This window comes from Triticum dicoccoides, chromosome 2A (assembly GCF_002162155.2).
Source record: "Triticum dicoccoides isolate Atlit2015 ecotype Zavitan chromosome 2A, WEW_v2.0, whole genome shotgun sequence".
In the NCBI taxonomy this organism is placed as follows: Eukaryota; Viridiplantae; Streptophyta; class Magnoliopsida; order Poales; family Poaceae; genus Triticum; species Triticum dicoccoides.
The window spans coordinates 503,856,900-503,874,942 of NC_041382.1; the positions used below are offsets into that span (position 1 = coordinate 503,856,900).

Here is an 18,043-nt window from a genome sequence, read left to right on the forward strand (position 1 = left end):
AATGGGATCGAGCGTGTTGGGTTATGTGGTGCACCCCTGCAGGGAAGTTAATCTATTCGAATAGCCGTGATCTTCGGTAACAGGACGACTTGGAGTTGTACCTTGACCTTGTGACAACTAGAACCGGATACTTAATAAAACACCCTTCCAAGTGCCAGATACAACCGGTGATCGCTCTCTCACAGGGCGACGAGGGGAGGATCATCGGTTAGGATTATGCTACGTAATGATACTTGGAGGACTTCAGTCTACTCTCTTCTACATGTTGCAAGACGGAGGCTGCCAGAAGCGTAGTCTTCGAAAGGACTAGCTATCCCCCTCTTATTCCGGCTTTCTGCAGTCCAGTCCACATATAATAGCCTTGTTCCAGTTGATACCAATGCATACATATGTAGTGTAGCTCCTTGCTTGCGAGTACTTTGGATGATTACTCACGGTTGCTTTCTCCCTCTTTTCCCCCTATCCCTTCTACCTGGTTGTCGCAACCAGATGCTGGAGCCCAGGAGCCAGACGCCACCGACGACGACGACTCCTACTACACCGGAGGTGCCTACTACTACGTGCTGCCCGCTGACGACGACCAGGAGTAGTTAGGAGGATCCCAGGAAGGAGGCCTGCGCCTCTTTCGGTCTGTATCCCCATTGTGCTAGCCTTCTTAAGGCAAACTTGTTTAAATTATGTCTGTACTCAGATATTGTTGCTTCCGCTGACTCGTCTATGATCGAGCTCTTGTATTCGAGCCTTCGAGGCCCCTGGCTTGTAATATGATGCTTGTATGACTTATTTTATTTGTAGAGTTGTGTTGTGATATCTTCCCGTGAGTCCCTGATCTTGATCGTACACGTTTGCGTGTATGATTAGTGTACAGTCAAATCGGGGGCGTCACATGCATTGTTGCCATCGAGGATAACAAGATGGGGTTTATTTCATATTGCATGAATTTATCTCTCTACATCATGTCATCTTGCTTAAAGTGTTACTCTGTTTTTAACTTAATACTCTAGATGCATGCTGGATAGCGGTCGATGAGTGGAGTAATAGTAGTAGATGCAGAATCGTTTCGGTCTACTTGTCACAGACGTGATGCCTATATACATGATCATGCCTAGATATTCTCATAACTATGCTTAATTTTGTCAATTGCTCAACAGTAATTTGTTCACCCACCATAGAATACTTATGCTCTTGAGAGAAGCCACTAGTGAAACCTATGGCCCCCGGGTCTATTCTCATCATATCAATCTCCATCACTTTAATCTTGCTTTGCTTTTTTACTTTGCCTTTTACTTTTCACTTTGCATCTCTATACCAAAAATACCAAAAATATTATATCTATCAGATCTCACTCTCGTAAGTGACCGTGAAGGGATTGACAACCCCTAATCGCGTTGGTTGCGAGTAGCTATCGTTTTGTGCAGGTACGAGGGACTTGAGTGTGGCCTCCTACTGGATTGATACCTTGGTTCTCAAAAACTGAGGGAAATACTTACGCTACTCTGCTGCATCATCCTTTCCTCTTCGGGGAAATCCAACGCAAGCTCAAGAGGTAGCAACAACCCACCAAATATTGATGGTGCATTATTATTCATCATGATACTTTCTCACACGTCTTATTTTCTGTGTTTGATAATATGTCCTTTGGATGCTCATTTTAATATGTGGAATAGTGTTGTGACAATTGTAAAGTCTACTTGTTAATGAAAGTTGTGATGGCAATGTTTCATTTCAATTTTTTGCACTTAAATTAAAATCCGCCTACAACTTCAAACACTACATGATTTGAGGATATTTAGAACCTGCAATGGTACTGGTAACAGAAATGCACGCCGTCACCATCGTCTCGACTCCACTTGTAAGCACCTACACTAGCACCGTCTGGACCCACAAGTAATCAGGCATGTCAGCATCTTCTGGCCCTATATGTTAATACCTTTCACTGGTCAAAACTGACGCCCTACTTATTACCACAAGCAACGTTGGCGCAAAAACTTACATCGAGCACACATGAAAGCAGCTACTTGAGCAACTGTTTCTCCCATTTGTCATAATCTTTGACCAGTCAAACCGACAATTAGTTCAGTGGTGATTTAATACCATCACAAAAAATGATCTTACGTGACAGATTTGCGCACCATAGGTGACAGTCTGGGTCATCACCCAAAAGGGCGTTTTTGTGACAATATTGGGGCGTCACCGATGATAATATTTTATTTTCTGTGATGGCGCTTCAGTGACGATGGGGTGACCGACGAAAAATGTCACCACACCATATTCGGTGACAATAATCCATTTTACATGACATGAGTGGTCCGTCGCGCAATAGTCTCCTTTGGCAATGATTACTTTGAAGGTCATTGGCAACAAAACTTTGTTGGGCTACATATTCGTGCTCTTGATGCTTGCCTGGTTACTTTAGCACGAAACTCATAGGGCGGGAAATAGATTACCTTAACTTCAGAAAAAACCAAGCATGGTGGTTTTGCCATGCTTGTCCTACCCTTCCTCAATGATGCTTGCCTATTTTGATTTGATGGATTCAGAACATACACCTTTGTGAACCGAAACACTTACACTCTTTCAACAATCCATCTTTTCAAGAATTTTACTAATTGGCAAGACTCTGTTTTCTTTACAGATTCAACACATGTACTATTTGATTCAGTATTTGTAATAACCAAATAAGCTTTATTATCTGAAGCATGATTCTTTCTTTGATAATTCGCAAGCCATCTTGTCCTTGTCTAAATTCAACAAACATTATAGCATGGCAAGCTTGTAGCCTTTTTAACCCAATTTCATACCACTCTCAATCGGATTGCCCCCCAAGGCTTTTAATATCTTTCAGTAATGAATTATCGCCCAAAACTTTGTGATTGTGTGTGAGTGTATAATATGCTGCAATACTTGGTGTTGTCATACGCACCATTGTAGATCCAGTTTTTTCTCGCCAATTCAATTTGTTGACAAAGTTTTATCATGTTTTGAAACTCTAGCTTTTATTGCATCATAATCAGGAACTAAACTATTTCATGTTTATCAGGGCAAAGATCACTTATCTCTTTTTTCGGTTGAACTCTTTTTAGACGCAGTTGCATCGTTTCTGAATGGGATTGACCCATAATACATTCATAATTTTTCGACAGTGACTTGTGGGTATAGCTAAAATTATGCAGTTGAGTAGAGGATGTATTGTATTCTACCTTATTTGGTGAAGGCACATGCACTTGTCCATGATTTTTATTTATTCAGCTATGATCGTGAAGGTGCCGAGCAAAATTATGAATATCTCCAACTGTGTACAGTGCTGAAAATTAGTACTATTAGGTGTAACACATTACAGTTGGGAGTAACTGGCCAGATAACTAGAAGTGCCATGGTCAATTCTCTTATCCATCGGCATGTATGGACTCACATATTTTGAATCAGTTACTGATGAACTGAATAGTGAAACACTTTGTTGCATGCTATCAGGGATTCTAACATGGGGCTATTTAAAATTGATTAGCCAAACTTGTCGTGTTATTCATCGACATATGTTGAATGTTGCTAAAATTACTAGAAATTGAATATGGAGATTATTTTGCACCTACACTTGCACGTAAGTAGATGCATGGTTCATAAAAGTAGGCTAGCCGATACATTGTGCTCACTGGATGTTCTAGCAACAACATATGAATTATTTGCATCTATGTAAGTGAATTGGGTATTTATATTATCTTTGTAGAGTGCAACCTCTTGATGACGATGTCTTCTAGCAACAACAATCACAACCGTTAGAAAATTGGTCCCGAGCGAACTCGCCAAAAGACCGCTCGCATATAAACATGTCACTATGTACCCTCGACGGCGAGTGCGGTATGCAAGACAACGTCGCCAGAGGAGCCTGGCCAACAGCATGATACACAAGACAAACCGTGAGGTCTTTTAGAGAACCGAAAATCCACATGCTCGGGAGGGACCCTTCTAGAAGTGCGGTAGCTATGTACTGCCCTTTAGGGCCTTGAGATTCATTGTTGTCGAACACGAATAACAATGAAGAATGCGGAAGAAATAAAATGATAAAAGTAAAGGTGACATATTAGTTTTACGATTGTGTTGTATTTCAGTCGGCCATCACCTCTGATGTATATAAGAGACGAGTGGATTTCCCGTACAATAAAAAGACTCAAATCCCATCAAAACGTCAAACTTTAATTTAATTTGAATTGATAAGGCCAGAACTTCCAAGCTCAAGATGTATCAAATAGTCTTCTTGCACTGATTTTGGAGGTTGCATACGATCTCGGCCTAAGATGACCCCCAAAACAAATGTATTTTCCGCAACGAGGCGAACAACTTTCATTTTGTGCACTCTTCCATCTAAGATGATCTTGTGGTTGTATTTCTGCGGGCAAATTGGTAAAAAGAAACACAAACCTAGTTTTTTGTGTGCATCATGCACAACTTTTTTGTAAATCCCGGAACTTTTGGTGTTACCTCGAAACTTTCGGGGCAAACTTCTACACTGCGCCGTTTTAGCTCTCGAGGTTGCATATGACCTTGGATGGAGATGATAAAAAAACAAAGTTGTTTGCTTCGACAATACAAGAAATTTCAGTTTTACTACCTTTTCACTTGATGTCGAAATCTGATGTCAATACATGCATCTCCAAACTTGTCATAATGTTTGTGTGTGAGCTTCGATTTAGGCTATCTTTACATCCATTTCCGTCTTCTCGGAGAGAGCAACACAATGATGAATTCCATTCTTAAATTGACCTCACCTTATGGGCTAAAACCATCCTTTGTGATCATGTCATTCTTTAGACTACCCACAGTGAGAGTAATATAGATGGTAACATCACACATCTCTAAAGAAAATAGATGATGTGACGAGTAATTAATGAGGAAAGAGAGACATGTGGTAACATAGCTAGTTACTGTAACATCACACATATCAAGACAAGATAAGTCTACGATCTAATAAATGAAGTGTTGCATGACACTACACATATATTACTCCTCATTATAGAGGTAGTAACATAGAGTACTCCCTCCTTTCCGGTTTATAGGGCTTATCTCAAAATTTTAGTTTTTTCATTTTATAAGGCTCAATTTGGTTGTTCTCTATCACAAGTTCATATTCCAAGGTGCATTAAATCATTGTATGTAAGTATAAAGAGAAAATTGACCAATGCATGTACTTTATGCATGCATGCATTGCAATTAATGCATTGATAAACATAAAATTTTGAGGAAAACAAGAGCATTGATTGGGTTGCTTTTGCAAACTACCAAAAGTATTCCACCACTCATCATCTACCTTGGTCGGTGAGATTTTTGAATTGAGCCCTATAAGGTTGGTCATAGTGGGGAGTAACTTAAACTAGTAACATGTATATGTTACTAGTCTATGTTACTACCTTCATAGTGGATGGTGTCATAGATGTGATAATATAAATGTCCTCATTTATTGCTTTGTAGAGCCATTTTGCATTGGAAAGCACTATGTGATGGTAACATATTATATTACTTTCCACGTCATCTTTTTTGCTTATGTGGCATCTATGTTACTCTCTAAGTTACTCCCACTATGACCAGCCTAAACTGGAAAGAAGGGAGTAGTAACATATGCATGTTACTACTCTAAGTTACTTTCTACTATGGCTAGTCTTAGCGTCAATACTGTGATAACACCTTACACGGAGTACAGTGCAACAGAGCGTGCGTCAACACTGTGAATCAACGGTTACTACGCACCAAGCAATGGAGCCCGAGTCCAGATTTTTGGAGTGAGCACGTTCTTTGTTGCAGCTAGTTATTACTCCCTCTGATTCTTTTTAATTTGCATATAAAATTTGTCTGAAGTTAAAATTTGTAAAGTTTGGCCAATTTTGTAGGAAGTAATATTTGTAATAAAAAATCAATATCATTACATGCATTATGAAATTAATTTTGATACTACTTCCTCCGTTCCTAAATATTTGTCTTTCTAGAGATTTTAACAAGTGACTACATACGAAGTAAAATGGGTGAATCTACACTCTAAAATATGTCTACATACATCCATATGTTATACTCCATTTGAAATGTCTAGAAAGACAAATATTTGGAAACGGAGGGAGTATATAACTTTAGTATTATAGATGTGATGTTATTTAGATGCATTTGGTCAAACTTGGTGTAGCTTGACGTCAAACAAATTTTATTTGCAGAATAAAGAAAACAGGAGAAGGAATAACTACTCATCGGCGGCTAAATTTCGTGTTTTGACCCCTTTTTGAAAACTATTCGAGATTTGACCCTAATTTGAAAAAAAGCAAGATCTGACCCTTTTACTACCGCCAGGGACCATGGCGGTAGGGTATAACAGCCTATCACCAAGGTCCTTGGTGGTAGGGTTGCATGCCCTACCGCCAAAAACCTTCTAAGTATTGAACACAGTGCGTGCTCGTGCCTATCGCCAAGCACCTTGACGGTAGGGTTGTGCAGGTTACCGCCAGCCCGGTAGGCGGTAACGATGTTTCCTACCGTCAAAGTCTCTGGCAGTAGCAAAAGGGTCAGATCTCAATTTTTTTTTCAAACTAGAGTCAAATCTCGAATAGGTTTCAAAAAAGGGTCTAAAACACGAAAATTTGCCCTCATCGGCATGGGAGCATAGACTATGTGAAAAATCACAAAACTGGCCCTTTGGCCAAAGTTTAGCACAAAATGGCCCTCTTTTGAAAATATTTCATAAAATGGCCCTACACGCATGACGCCCGCACCTGGGGCGCCATACTAGGTACCATAACGCCTCGGTCAAGGGCGCCATACTAGTCAGCGCTGACTTGCCACGTTGGCAGGGCATGCCATCATGGCGCCCCAGGCCAGGGCGTCGTGCTGATGGTCATGACGCCCCCGCTCAGGGCACCATGCCCCTTGCATGCACAAAACAGAGGTTCCTCTGTTTTCCCAACCACAAACCCTCACTTTTCCCCTTCTCCACCCCGGCCGCCCCACTCAAGCCCCTACCTAATGCCCACAAAATTTCGTGGATCGGAGCTCCAAATCGGTGATTTATCCTTCCCTTCGACCCCTCAAGGTATTCTCCATCATTCCTCCTCTTTTTGTTGGTTGAAATCTCCACATTGTGGGGATTTGGGGAAATCCTAGGTCATCCAATTTTGCTATTTTTGTTGATGCATTTTGGTGTTTATGATTCTAGATGGCGAGGATCGTCAATGTGCATCATGTGGACTTTGTCTCCTTTGAGAAGGGAGACACGGAGTATGGTGACCCGAAGAAGAAGCCGGTAGTGATGGTGTTTCCCACAAGTCCTAGCCTTGAGGAGGTTTTGGTTGAGCTTCGAAGAAGGTTGAATTGGATGGAAGAAAGCGATGGAGTAGACTTAACCGGAAGGTATAATGTTGGGTATGGGCAACATATTCGTTGGAAGATAATGCCTCTTGACTCCGAGTTTCATTGGGAAGCATATAAAGAGAGTGTGTTGGCCTCACAAGATAAATCATTTGAGTTATTTGCCACAAAGGTTGTTCGTGCTCGGCTGCACATTGATTTGAATCGGTGTGCATCTTCATATGATGTTAGAAGCCCGGTTTGAGATTCAACACATGTCACTCCGGATGTGCATGACACAACAATGAGCCAACCTCCAATGACCCAATGTTTGAGCCCCGACGGGAATGACCAAGTTGATAATGAAGACTTGCACATGGATGGTGGTGGGTTTGAGGGTGATGAATCGGAGGCTTATCTTCATGACCATCATGTTGGTGATGTTGAGGCAAATTGCATGGAAGAGGACATGGACCATGAGATTCCATACAATAGGTCCTATGCGTGGGACTCGGAGGATGAAGGCCCGGATGAAGAAATAGATGAGGATGGTTTGACGGCTAAAGAAGCCAATGCTTTCAAGAAGGTAATAGGCCGTAGTCACAAGACATCATTGTTTCGTGATCTAAGCCTAGACGATAAGGCGATTGTTGATGGTGGCACAAGTAAAATTCTTGCACCAAGGTTAACTTCAAAGTGAGATACCAAAGCAAGTGTGTATGGTGTTAGTGAAGGAACAATCTTTGAAAGCTTGACAGAACTTCAAATATGGGCCAAGGACTACGCGGTTAAGTTTCATCGGCCATTCACTATGGAGAAGTCAAACTCGAAAGTGCGTTATGTGGTCAAATGTGACGAACACAAGAATCATTGCCCTTGGGTTATCCGTGCAAGATGTGTCAAAGGCGGGCCATAATGGAAGATTACAAGTTCCGTGTTTCACCATCGATGTAGTGGCAAGGATATTGATGATGCTAATGTAAAGGATGAGCATCGTCAATTGACCTCCAAATTCATTGCATATCGATTTTCAGCCTCCATAAAGATACTCCCGACATATCCCATTCGGGCTTTGATGGAGATGGTGAAGGAGGTTATTGGGTACGAGGTGAAGTATGGGAAGATATGGAAGGCCAAGCAAGCTGCCTTTGATATATTGTATGGTGGTTGGGAAGAATCATACAACCGCCTCGCGATGGTGTTGAAAGCGATGGTGGCAGAAAATCCTGGCATGTACTATATGGTGGAGCCAGATGGCGTGAGAACAAGGATATACAATGATGCAAACTTCGTATATTTGGACGTGCATTCTGGACTTTTGAGCCATGCATTAGGGCCTTCAAGCATTGTAGGCCGGTCATGTCTGTGGATGGCACATTTCTGACTGGCCAGTTCAAGGGCACATTATTGATCGCTGTGGCTAATGATGGTGGTGACAAATTGGTTCCATTGGCGTTTGCTTTGGTGTCGACGGAGAACAATGACAACTGGGAGTGGTTTCTTAGTCTAGTGAGGACCAAGGTAATTGGACCTGAAAGAGAGGTTTGCATCATCTCGGACCGCCACCCAAGGATACTCAATGCAGTGGAGATTGACATTCCAGGACATCCTTGCGTGCACCATAGGTGGTGCATGAGGCATTTTGTTTCCAACTTTTACCGAGCATGTGGAGACAAGGAATTGTCTGACCTTCTTCATGATTGTTGTCTCGCATTCACCACTAGACATTTTGAGAAATTGTGGGACAAAGTGTATGCCAAAGCAAACAATGGTGGAAAAGATTTCCTAAATAGGAATCTTGCCGATAAAGGAAAGTAGGCACGGGCTTTTGACAATGATGGAGTGAGGTATGGTGACATGACAAACAACATGGCTGAATGTTTCAACATGGTGCTAAAGGGTGTCCGTGCATTGCCGGTGACAGCAATAGTAGAATATACATTCCAGAAGTTGAATGTCTATTTTCAAAAGTATAGTGAAGAAACATCCAACTTGATGTCCGGGAAAAACAAGAAACATCCAACTTGATGTCCATAGGTGGTGACGGTGGAGCTTGAGGACGTGGCCGTGGTGACGGTGGAGCTCGAGGACGTGGCTGTGGTGACGGTGGAGCTCGAGGACGTGGCCGTGGTGACGGTGGAGCTCGAGGACGTGGCCGTGGTGACGGTGGAGCTCGAGGACGTGGTCGTGGTGACGGTGGAGCTCGAGGACGTGGTAGTGGTGACGATGGAGCTCAAGGACGTGGCCGTGGTGAAGGTGGAGCTCAAGGACGTGGCTTTGCTTACTAGCTTGGGGTGTGAATCTTATGTATGTGTTGGTCATGTTAGGTGTGTGGAATGTGTGAACTTATGTATGGAGTGATCCTTTTGTATGTCGCGCGTGTGACATGAACCGTTTGTATGTCCATGAAACTCTCTATGTCCCGCATTTATGTGTGAACTTATGTATGATCTGATGTCTTATTTCTATTGAATAATATGGATCAAACTAAGTTCTTAATCTGTGGGAAACTAATTAAAAAAATGTGCAGTACCATGGCGCCCTGGGAAAGGGCGTCATGTAAGTATGCACATCGCCCTACCGTGGGGTGCCATGCATGGCGCGCTCAATTAATTAGCATGACACCCTGAACATTAGAAGTGAAGAAATTTGGGTCCTTAGCCATTTCTGCAGCCAACAGGCATGGCGCCTTGCCCCAGGGCATCATGCTGTCAACAGGCATGGCGCCCTGCCCCGGGGCGTCATGCTGGCAATAGGCATGGCGCCCTGCCGTCAACTAGCTATTTGCTGATGATGCTGCTGGCTATTTGCTGAGTACTGCTGCTGCTGTTGCTGGAGTTTTGCTAATGCTTCAAGAACATTAAGTGGAAGAGAACCATCACAAATGCATCAAGTTCATACATAGTTCACCACAAATGCATCAAGTCTCATACATAGTTCGAGAGAAAGTTTCATACGTAGTTCACCACAAATGCATCAAGTATCATACATAGTTCACCACAAATGCATCATTTCCTTCCTTTCCCCCTCTTAGCCGGTGCAGCATCCTTCCCCTTCACTAAGCGCCTTCTCCTCTGCAGCGGCACCTCCACCTCCTCCTCCTCCTCCTCCTCCTCCTCCTCTGAAGCGGCCTCGATCACCGGGGCCTTACGTGCCTTCCTGTCGTATTTGTGGGGAGTATACTTTCCACGCCTTTGACTAGGCTGGGGTGCATCGGGCGTCTGCGAGGTGTTGATCTCATCATGGGTCTGTTCATCGTCCTCCTCCCCCTCGCCATCAACCGAGTCGTCGAGTGGGTGTTCTGTGGCACTTGATGATGATCTCGACCTCGACGTAGAAGGCATGGCAACATCGATGGAGCGGCAGCCTAGTAGAGCACCCAGGCCACGTGCCCAAGACTTGCTCCATTGTGAAATCAAACATGTCAAAGTAAGGAGATAAACACTAACAAGTGTGTATGGAAATCAATTTACGAAGCGTCATACCTCAACAAAAGCTTTTAGCTTGTTGTACGCCTCATCACCTGGAGGGTACTTGAGTGCCTTGCTAGCGTCGTTCACATGCTTCGAGAGCTCGGATTGCTGTTCAAAACGACAAAATAAATCATGTTTGGTTCAATGTTTCTTATGGTTCCAACTAGAGATAGCGGTAACTTACCACAAAGCGGACAACGGGCGCCGATTCATACCGTCTACCATCTCTTATAAGTTTGTTGTACTGCCTGTTGGCCATCCGGTCGAACCCCGGATTGGGTTCATGCAATATGTCATTTGGATCAAATGTCGGCGGGTTTATTTGAGTACGAGTAACGGAACAAGACCACACGAGATAGTGGTTGAATGCTTTCGCATCGAAAGCCCGCGGGGGAGGCTTAGAAATAGGTTCACGCAATGAGAGCTCAATCTTATTGATCTTGTGCTTGAACTCCTAGATATACATGTCATGCTCACGATTCCACTTCTTTATACTCTTCTGCTTCATCTTGTCCAAGCTGCTTATTCAAATTCATCATGTTCGTTAGTAGCATGAAACAATGAAAAGAATACCTTCAAGTAGTATTAAGCATTTACCTATGCAGATGTATCGAAGTGTCTTTGTACTTTGGCGGGGTCTCCTGATATAAGCCAAACTGTGTCATAACCCATTGTGGCTGATGAAACTCAATGACATAGTTACAAATCAATGGGCAACGCATCCGCTATAGGTTTGCTTCTTCAAAACACTTTCGGTTCAATCTGAAAGTGAGACTTCTGCCAATATTGCCTGCCGTTCCGTATGGCTCCCAGGTCACCTGTAGCGTCAAATAATAAAATAGATGCTTACTATGATTTTTGGAAAACCAAAGGGGCAACACAGTCAACAAACTAACCTGCTCCAGGGTCATGATGTCGAGCTCATTGCAATAGTGCAAATACATGGTCTTTGAATTGCCAACAAAACCTTCAACCTTGCCCCACTTATACGCCCATGTAGGCATACGGTCCGGGTCATCATGATCATCCCATGGCTCATAACCAAGACCCGCAGGTGTTGGCCGCCCAACTGGCAAACGTTCCCAACTCCAGACCGACAAGAGAAGCATGGGACCACCGATATTGGCTTCCTTTGCCTTGGTTGTGTTCTTTGGATCCACGCCCCTATGGCAAGCCTCGTCCAACTACACACAAATAATAGATATGTCAGTAAAAACCATATAAAATATCTACATTGTTAAGATACTATGTAAAACTAGTTACCTGCCGATACAAATAAGCTAGTGCCGCCGTACCCCAACTCAGTCCATGTTCCCACCCAGCAAACAACTTTAACCACATAAAGGAAGCATTCACGCCCGTGCCATCCGAGAAAAGAGTCCGGCTGACTACATACCACAAGTATGCCCTGCAATACTGTTGCGCCGTTTCATCATCAACATCATCCGGGCACTTACTAAAGTTCTCAGCAATCCAATGATAACTTGCACCGGCGGACTTCCCTTGCACCCCGGCTCCTTCCCAATGAGTCCCACCATAGTCTCACGCCATCCCTCTGAATCTGTGCTAAAACAAATAGGCTCTCCTTTGATAGGAAGTCCAGTGATCATTGTAACATCCTGCAAAGTCACCGTCATCTCTCCAGCAATGTAGTGGAAAGTATGTGTCTCAGGGCGCCATCGGTCAACTAGTGCCGTGATCGCACAAGGATTCATCTTCGACATCGAACGAGACACGAGTGAGACAAATGGGAGAAGCCCAGTCTTCCGTATATACTCCGTGTATCGCTCGTCATATTCCATCTTCTCATGAACTACACCAGACCTCAAGTGAAGCTGGTCAAAAACCCTTCTTTCATCTGCCATGAACCGTGCACGATGAAGTAGATCGTACGATGGATGGACCAGAGAAGCCATCCTACAAAATTACAATGTACATCGTAAGCCTCCTTTTCATTTCTAAATATCCAGAATAATGGAAATATAAACATACATACAGCTGCAAATATCCATATCCATACAACAAATGGATACATACAACTACAAATCTGTACCTAAGCCAAATCATCCATACAAGTGAATATGCACACACACATGTGCACACAACCTTCTATTCTCTATGTCAAATTTGCTACCAAATACATAAAAACTAAAAAAACCAACTATAAGTACCAAATACTAATCATACTATACATATCCCTACCCATACATTTCTAATACAAATGCAAATATCAACAAATTTTGAAAAAAGGGGATGAACTAGGGTTTCTACACATGGGGTCAATGCAACAAAATTAACCAATAAAAAGAGGAGAAAGTTGGGGGATTACCTAGAGGATTAGGAGGGGAAGAAGATCCACCGGTTTTCCCCTTCGATCTGTCCTTCTTGACCGCGGATTTGGAGGAGGGGAGAGAGGGGCGGCGGGCTGGGCAATGAGAGGAAGAACAGCGACAGAACCCTCTGTCTCGCTCTGTAGGGAATCCCGACAAAAGGGGATATTTTCGAAGGGGCATGGCGCCCCGACCCCGGGCGTCATGGTTCCGCCCATAGCGCCCCCACCCCTGGGCGTCATGCAACCACAGATGGGCCCAGGCGTGCCGACGTGGCTGGTCAGCGCCGCGGCAATGGCACCCTTGACCGGGGCGTTATGATGTCTAGCGTGGTGCCCCAGGTGCGGGCGCCATGAGAAAAGGGTCATTTTGTTAAATATTTTTAAAAAGGATTTATTTTGTGCTGAATTTTGGCCAAAGGGCCAGTTTTGTGATTTTTCACCATAGACTACGACTATAGAGGGACTCGCGGGAGCCGTCGGCGACGCGCGAGCCCATGCTTTCTGACCAGCGCACCGGACCGCACCCGGAAAGGGAGCAGGACTATTAAATGGACGTGTCAGCCCGACTGTGCACACATACGAACTACCAGTGCTAGTGCTACAGAGTTTGCATTGTTCCGTTCGCCAGCTAGAGACGCTACACTAGTAGCCGCTGAACCGCAGGACTTTGGGGTGGCATGCATGCACATGCAATGCATAGTACAGTAGACCTGATAAACTGGCTAGGTGTGCATGCACGGGGACGTACGGGAGATCTGGATGTCGATGTGCGCAGTACTCCTACGCAGTAGTAGTACCCAGTACGTATAGCGCGCACAGTCCGTGTAGGGTCGTGCAGTGTAGTACCCAGTACGTATAGCGCGCACAGCCGTAGAGTCGTGCAGTGTATTAGTACGTTAGAGCATCTACAGTCGAACCTCTCAAATCCATTTTATACGTCTGGATGGGTTAATCAGTTATTGCTTGGTCATGTTCTTTTATCCAGACGGACGTCTCAAACGGGCCTCAAACGCCTGAACTGACTGACACCCGCGATATGGGGTGGATATGGGTGGCCTGGAGCTCCGACATGCGGCCAGCGCAATCCACGCCCCCTCCCCCTACGCCGTCCCCTCGCGCCCACCGGTTGCTGCTCTCACGCCGTCCCCTCGCCCGGCGGCTGCCGCTCCCCCTCGTGGGTAGCGGTGGGTGCTTGCGCCCGTTCTGTTGGCTGCTGCTGCTCCCCCTCATTGGTTTTGCAGTGGGTGCTTGTGCCGCACACGTCGGAGTCAGAGGCACGCGCCACCCGTCACGAGAGGCATCGGGCAAGGAAGAGGGAGGCTGTGGAGAGCTCTGTTCGTCGCCGGCGTGGGTTACCGGCGAAGCCCGATGAGGACGAGCGCCTCCTCGCATGGTTCTACTGCCGGTTGCTTACGATAACGGAGACGAACGCTCGACAGCTCCGACGGAATGACACGAAGACTCTTTGACTTGCCATCGAGCAGTTCGAGCGGGAAGCGTTGGAGAGGCGACGGAGGCGGCTCGGCTGGCCAAGCTTAGGCGCCAAGAGGACCGGGCCGTTCGGCGCCTCAAGGGCCTCGTCATCGTCGACTCCTCCTCCGACGAATCGAACGATCCTCCACGAGCCGCCGACGGGTACAACTACGTCGGCGATCAGAAGGGGAAAGGGCCGGCCCGGAAGTGGTGAAGTTAATTTTAATTTCAAGTTTTGAACGTAGTATAAAGTTGTCCATTGTTTATGTAAACTTTGATAGATTTTTTGGTGAACTATTGTGTTATTTCTATGTCCGATCAGCTGATCTACGTAGTTTCATCGTCTTTGCGTGATATAGTATGAATATAGGGATTTGGATATGAGTATAAGAAATACGAATGTGGACGACACGATTCAAAGAGTGTTCGTTCAGTGTCCGCGGGTGTTTGAAGGCCCGGATTTGCTGAGTCCGGATGTAGACGCTTATCGCCTCATAATCATCGTCACCGGGTCGCAGTGTACCGTGGTACGTGGCAGCATCGTCTGCGTGATTCCCAACAGTGCGTGGTGGGTTGCGTGACTGGCCCACACGTCACGCGTGGTGCCAGGCGTGTGACGCGCGATCATGCGTTATAGATGGATGGATGGATGGTTGGTGGTGCTCCGTGCCAGTACCGGAGGCGCCGTGCATGCAGGTGCGCCCCGCAGAATGGTCGGTCGGTGCGGCGCCTTTACGGAGCGGGCGACTGTTACTTCCACCTTTCATGGCCGCCACGAGGAAGAGGAACGCAGCTGCCCCTGCCCCTGCCCGTGCCCGGTACTGTGGATCATCGTGGCTGCCGACGCCGCTCGATGAGCTGGTTGGTTTGGTGATGTGCGTGTGCGTGTGCGCGCGCGCGCCAAATAAGCTCTTTGTCTGCATGGCATGTGCTAGTCTACGTGCCCGTCGCTTGGACCCAGCTGCCCAGATCAATCAGGGAGAGGGAGGGCAGTGCTCCGTCAGAGCTACACGAGGGCGGCCACTACTGTGCGCTCTTTCCGTGACCAGCAGGACAGGAGCAGGAGCAGGACCAGGCTGCTATCTAGATCCGGGTCTGCAGGGCGCGCCTTGAATTCTTGATCACTCGCTTGGCGTTTTCACAAGATGTGGAGCCGAACGTGATGCCACCGCAAACCTGCCCCCATTTATTGAATTCAGCTGTTACCCGGCCCAAGGGCTTTGATCCGCGCGTCTCCGTTCCCATCTTCCCTTTTTCTTTAGCGCTAGCCGTACGTACGTTGGGATCACATCACGCAATCTGTTTCGTCGTTTGGTCGCCGCTACCAAGCTCTTCGTAGCGGACTTTTGACCGCAAATTACCGCATCTTTAGCTGCTGTAGATGCAGATTGATCTCTCTTTGGCACGGCCCTGCATGGATGGGATCGTCGACCCATTATTTCGCCGGTCAGTTGCCCAACGTGCAGTGGCGTCACGTGTCCTCCCACCAGAGTGCCGCTTCAAGTCATGGCTTCTTCCCCAACCGCAAACGCGGACGCGTATAAAACCTCCCTCCCTCACTCCGCATAGGCCTCCACGCCCACGACCGTCTCCTCATCCGTTTCCCTCTCCTCTCTCTTCCTTCGCCAAACCCGAAAGCTAGCACGCCGTAGTACTTGGCCATGGCCGTGCAGGCGCAACACCTCTCCCACGCCTTCCCCCACGACCTCCACGCCTACAACAGCGTCGGTGCTCTGGAGGACGAGATGACGGGCGGCTCCCTCTTCTTTCCCGAGAACCTCAAGCGCGGGCCGGAACTGGAGGGTGCTGGGAACACGGTGTTCGGCGACATTCCGCGCGTCGATCCCACTTGGCACGACAACACCACCCGCAGCCACGGTTTTGCGCAGAGGAAGCGGGCGCGCGTCGTCCCGGAGGCGCCTTCGTACTTGGAGAATCAGCGCGGGCAGGGGCTTGTGCCCGTCGGTGATGTGCTGACCAGGGCGGTGGGCTCCGGCACGGCGTCCACCAGTGGGAGAATGATCAATGCCGCCGGCCCGCCGCAGGACCTGCTCTCGCAGCTGTACCGTCAGGGCATGGAGATCGATGCAGTCCTACGACTCGAGGTACGTACCATCTTCTTCATGCACCGTTTCTCTTTCTATCTTGGTGATTGGATGGACACGAGTTCTTGGGTTTGATTGCGCGGTGTATTGATTCGTGGTGATTCTGATCGACGTTCTGCAGACCGACCGCATGCGCGCCGGGCTGGAGGAGGCGCGGCAGCAGCACGTCAGGGCGCTGGTATCGGCGGCGGAGCGTGCTGCGGCGAGGCGGCTGCGTGCCGCGGAGGCCGCGCTGGAGCTGGCGCGCTGCCGCAACGCCAAGCTGTCAGAGAGGCTCACCCAGATTTGCGCCGAGGGCCAGGCGTGGATACGCGTCGCCAAGAGCCACGAGGCAGTCGCTGCGGGCCTCCAAGCTACACTCGACCAGCTCCTGCAGTCCCCTTGCGCTGCCGTCGCCGCCACCGGAGCGGATGGAGACGGCGACGCCGAGGACGCGCGGTCCTGCTGTTTCGAGACCCCCGCCGGCGACGACGCTGCGGCATCCAAGGCGTCGGCGGCGGCGTGCAGGGCTTGCGGCGAGGGCGAGTCGTGCGTGTTGCTGCTGCCGTGCAGGCACCTGTGCCTCTGCAGCGCGTGCGACGCCGCCGTGGACACCTGCCCGCTGTGCGCGACCACCAAGAACGCGTCGCTCCATGTCCTGCTCTCGTGATTCAAGGAACCAGTGGCCTCCTCCGAAACGGTTTGCGATAGGAAACTCAGCAGGCTTGATCAACTTGCACATGTTATCAAGCTACAGTGGGTTCAGTTTGCCGAAGAAGTCGCGGTGCTTCAAGAATTTGGCGGCAGGTCATGTGGAATCTCAGCTCTCTAAAGAGACCCGCGTCTAAATGTACAAGTGGTTCCTGTAGTTTTGTAGAGCATATTACTTTCAGGAGCCGCCTGAATTAGCCAGAAAAACAAACTGTTGTGGGTTTGTTATTTCGGACAAGGATGGCAGGAACTGAATGCAATTTCAAATAGAGCGCCTAGTTTGATTTTAGCGTTTTCGTCTTCCAAGTAGGGTTAGAATGTATTTTGTTTAGGATTTCGATAACATGCGAACGTTTGCTGGCACAACATGGCAAATCGAACGTTTTTCATAATGATTTATGTTGTCGAGGATAACGATTTTCTTTAGTAAGCAAGGACAAATTCGGCCTGTTCTATTCTTTGCTAGGATTATGCCATGCTTGCTCGTCATCCTCGCCACAACATAATTTGACATGAAAAAAGAAGATTTCCGATGCTCTCCTAGAATGTTTTCTTTTTTATCTTTCCCTTTGTTCATGGCATAGTTTTCTGTTGTTGCGGGCACCTCCAATCAAGGAATCAAAGATTGCGAATCAATCTGTGGATGAGTTGGT

The 18,043-nt window shown here is 46.9% G+C and overlaps 1 protein-coding gene across 1 annotated transcript; it reads left to right on the plus strand.

Annotated features, from left to right (window-relative positions):
* Positions 1-16,121: 16,121 nt before the first annotated feature.
* Positions 16,122-17,787, plus strand: LOC119355039 (probable BOI-related E3 ubiquitin-protein ligase 3). The gene is made up of 2 exons (XM_037621820.1): positions 16,122-16,700; positions 16,822-17,787. Exons 1-2 carry the CDS (start codon positions 16,257-16,259, stop codon positions 17,347-17,349), a joined length of 972 nt encoding a protein of 323 aa, XP_037477717.1. The 5' UTR covers positions 16,122-16,256; the 3' UTR covers positions 17,350-17,787.
* Positions 17,788-18,043: the final 256 nt, after the last annotated feature.